At 55.9% G+C, this 3,126-nt stretch overlaps 2 protein-coding genes across 2 annotated transcripts in view; one reads left to right on the top strand and one right to left on the bottom strand.

Annotated features, from left to right (window-relative positions):
* Positions 1–2,063, bottom strand: part of VDAG_04494 (helicase SWR1) — a gene marked incomplete at both ends in the record, with an annotated part of 3,104 nt that extends 1,041 nt beyond the window's left edge. The window contains one exon of the mRNA XM_009650941.1: positions 49–2,063. Coding sequence (XP_009649236.1) covers positions 49–2,063 — 2,015 coding nt within the window. The remainder of the gene's footprint in view (positions 1–48) is intronic.
* Positions 2,064–2,745: 682 nt separating this feature from the next.
* Positions 2,746–2,982, top strand: VDAG_04493 (uncharacterized protein; the record flags this gene model as incomplete). The annotated part of the gene is made up of 1 exon (XM_009650940.1): positions 2,746–2,982. One exon carries the CDS (start codon positions 2,746–2,748, stop codon positions 2,980–2,982), a length of 237 nt encoding a protein of 78 aa, XP_009649235.1.
* Positions 2,983–3,126: the final 144 nt, after the last annotated feature.

The raw sequence follows: 3,126 nt of genomic DNA, 5'->3' as shown, positions 1-3,126 counted from the left end.
CACGCTCGCTGTACAGGATAGCCCATTGTTCACGTCCCTCGTCGTGACCTCTGGCTGAACATGTATTGCAGGTGTTCCATGTGTCCCTTGAACATCTTTGGGTCGATAAAGTTGAGAAGCGACAGCAACTCCATGAGGTTGTTCTGCACAGGCGTGCCTGTGAGGAGCATGCGCCAGTCCGCCTTGATGCGGATGAGGTCTTTGTAGATCTTCGTCTTGGGGTTCTTCATCTTGTGACCCTCGTCAAAGACGGCGGCATTGGGACGTAGCTCCATGAGGGCGTCGATGTCTTCCTCCTTGCCGACCTGTGTGTAGCTTGTGAGAACGACGTGATACTCCTCCGGTGCGCTCAACATGTCTTCGGCGATCATGGCGCGATCAGACTGCGAGCCCTTGTACGTCAAGACGGATAGGTCGGGGGCAAACTTTTCAAACTCAACCTCCCAGTTGGACAGCGTGGACGGCGGGACAACAATCAGATTCGGCCACGGCCGCTTCTCGTCCTTCTCCTCGTCATAACTCTCCACAAGGTGGGCCATGAGAGAAATGACCTGGCACGTCTTGCCGAGGCCCATCTCATCAGCCAGGATGCATCCGTAGCCGCTGTTGTACAAAACGGACATCCAATTGAGGCCGTACAGCTGGAAAGGGCGCATAGTGCAGTGTCCTTCCAACAAGGCCGGCTGGCGAGGAATCGGTGGCGGCGAGTACTTCTGTCCCTTGGAGCTGTTGGGTGTCATGGGAAGGTCGTCGCTGTCTGTCTGAGAAGTTGTTCCATTTCGTGCGTGGCCTTTAAAGTCGATATCCCACATACTCATCTCACTCTTCACCCGGACAGCCTTCTTCTCACACTCGGCGACGACGGTGTCGATGGCATTGACTGCCTTGGTGAACTCCATGATGGCCTCAACGAGGAGTTCGCCAATGGCCGCCTTGTTTGACTTGCGCCCATTAGACTTTTTGGCCGCCGTGACCCGCTCGACCTGGTCAATGTCGTGGAAAGGGCGTTTCGTGGCGATGATTTGTAGTTCGTCCTGCTTGAGGTTGGTCATGGCCGAGAGATCGTCAATCGAACTATTGTTGATTGTGTTGAGAGCCTTGTCATAGAGGCTCTCCTTGACGGTAGCCTCCATTAGGTCGTCCTCGTTGTCATAGTCGTCGTCCTTGTCATCTGCAATGACAATCCTGTCCTCGGCAATCTCATCCACCTCATCGTCCACATTGATGACCTCCCGCGCCTCCTGCACCGGTTGCGACGTCGGCGGCGAGGGCGATCGGTTCGGGCGACGGCCCTGCACGAGACGTCGTCGAGGCTTCGTCTGCTTCGCCGGGCTCGGTGTTCGAGGGCTGAGGTTCGGCGTCTGGTAGAAGTCGGCACCGTTGCCCTTAGCAGCGAGCGACGGCTTCGACTTGAGCGGGTTCGTCGAGGCGGCAGACAGCGGCGCCGGGGTGGCTCCGTGCTTCTTTTCCTTCTGCAGGTGCTTGCCTTCGTAGAGGTAATTCACTGCATCAGAAACATTATTATGGCAAGCCATGAGAGCCTCGCGACAAGCGCGAGACGGGAAGCTCTGACCAGTTGCGGTAGAAACCTGCTCCGTCAAGGCCGTCATCTTCTCCAGCTTGTCGATCCTTTCCGTCGGTTCGTAGTGAAAGGCGGTCATGCGCTTCTTGAAGGCTGTCGGCTGGATGTCGCCCCTCGAAGGGCTCTTCTCGTCATCGGACGATATCATGATTGGTTCGGCAGCTGGACGTTTAACACCCCGCGGCAGTTGGGGGGGAGGCCGAAAAAGTGTGCCCGCGGGGGCGAGGCGAGTCGCAAATGGCGCCTTGGCAGGCTTCGGCTGGAAGGGAGAAGACGCGGGGACCTCGACGACGCTCGATGCAAGAGGCGATGAGGGTACCTCGGTGTGTTTTGGAAGCAGAGATGTTCGATTGATCACTTGGGTTGCTTGCGTGGCGTAGGGTGAGCAGGGAATCGTGTCGCGGGCCAGCTCGTCGTCGTCGTCGTCGTCGAAGCCCCGGCCAGGAGGCGAAGAGCTGAAACCAGCTGCTAGGCCGGCCATTGTGAAGTTATGCCGCTGTGTGTTCTAAACGTTTTCGACCCGTGGTATCGGGTGTGGATCCCAAGTGAGGTTTCGAGGTGATCGGTTCACGATGTGGATGGAGAGGAAAAAAGAGATGAAGAGGAATTGGAGACACTATTCAAAGACGATGCGGTGCGGTAAGAGCGAAGATCAGGGGATAAATGAACTGGAGGGCTTCGACCCTATTCAGAAGGTCGTCAAAGGAAAGACCGATATCAAAGGCCTATTGTTCTTGGAAAGGGCGGGTAAGAGCGTACAGGGAGGAGCTCTTGCTATGCAAAGAGAATTTCAGAAACCGGGACTAACACAAAACGGCAAGAGACGCGTCGAAGAGGGGCGGGTCCTGGCGCGCGCTAACACGTGATTCACGTCATTTCAATTAACGGGACGTCTACAGTGCGAGGCGGGTGGCACAGTCCTCAAGACTCGCTATGAGCTGTCATGAGCTTCATCTTCACCATCAACCTTGGCCCAGACCTCATCACCTTGACCGGCAACATAAGGAATTTAAAGCAGTGCGACTGTGCAGAATACCATGTGAGAACTTTCTCTCTGCGTTGAGTGACCGCACTAACCATGTGTTCACTCATAGCACCGCACCCGCCTCAACCGGTTTTCTTCGCCGCTGCCTTAACTCATCCTCCTCACTCCTCACCTCAAAATGGCGACCCGACGTATCATCTCCACAGAAAAGACCATCCTCGACCAAGATGAGCCCAACAGCGCTCCGGCCGAAAAGTCCAACATTGCACCCGCCGTCCCCACCGACGTCATTGTGAAGCTCCTGGGGTTCACCTTCGCCATGATCGTTTTCCCCATCGGCTCCTATTTCCTCACAGTCAGCACGGTCTTCAAAGGTGCGCTCTGGCCCGCCTCTTTTCTCCGTCTGCTTCACTGATCATCTGACTCCCCTGGCAGGAAATTCCACCTTTGCTGGCGCGTTTGCCGCCGTCATGGCCAATGTGGTGCTCATTGCGTACATAGTCGTTGCTATGAAGGAGGATCAGACGGAGCAGGACGAGAAGAAAACAAAGGGAGATGG

The sequence above is a fragment of the Verticillium dahliae genome, genomic scaffold (genome assembly GCF_000150675.1).
Source record: "Verticillium dahliae VdLs.17 supercont1.7 genomic scaffold, whole genome shotgun sequence".
Classification (NCBI taxonomy): Eukaryota; Fungi; Ascomycota; class Sordariomycetes; order Glomerellales; family Plectosphaerellaceae; genus Verticillium; species Verticillium dahliae.
The sequence above is the reverse complement of the archived record's forward strand: the minus strand, read 5'-3'. Positions and strand labels throughout refer to the sequence as shown.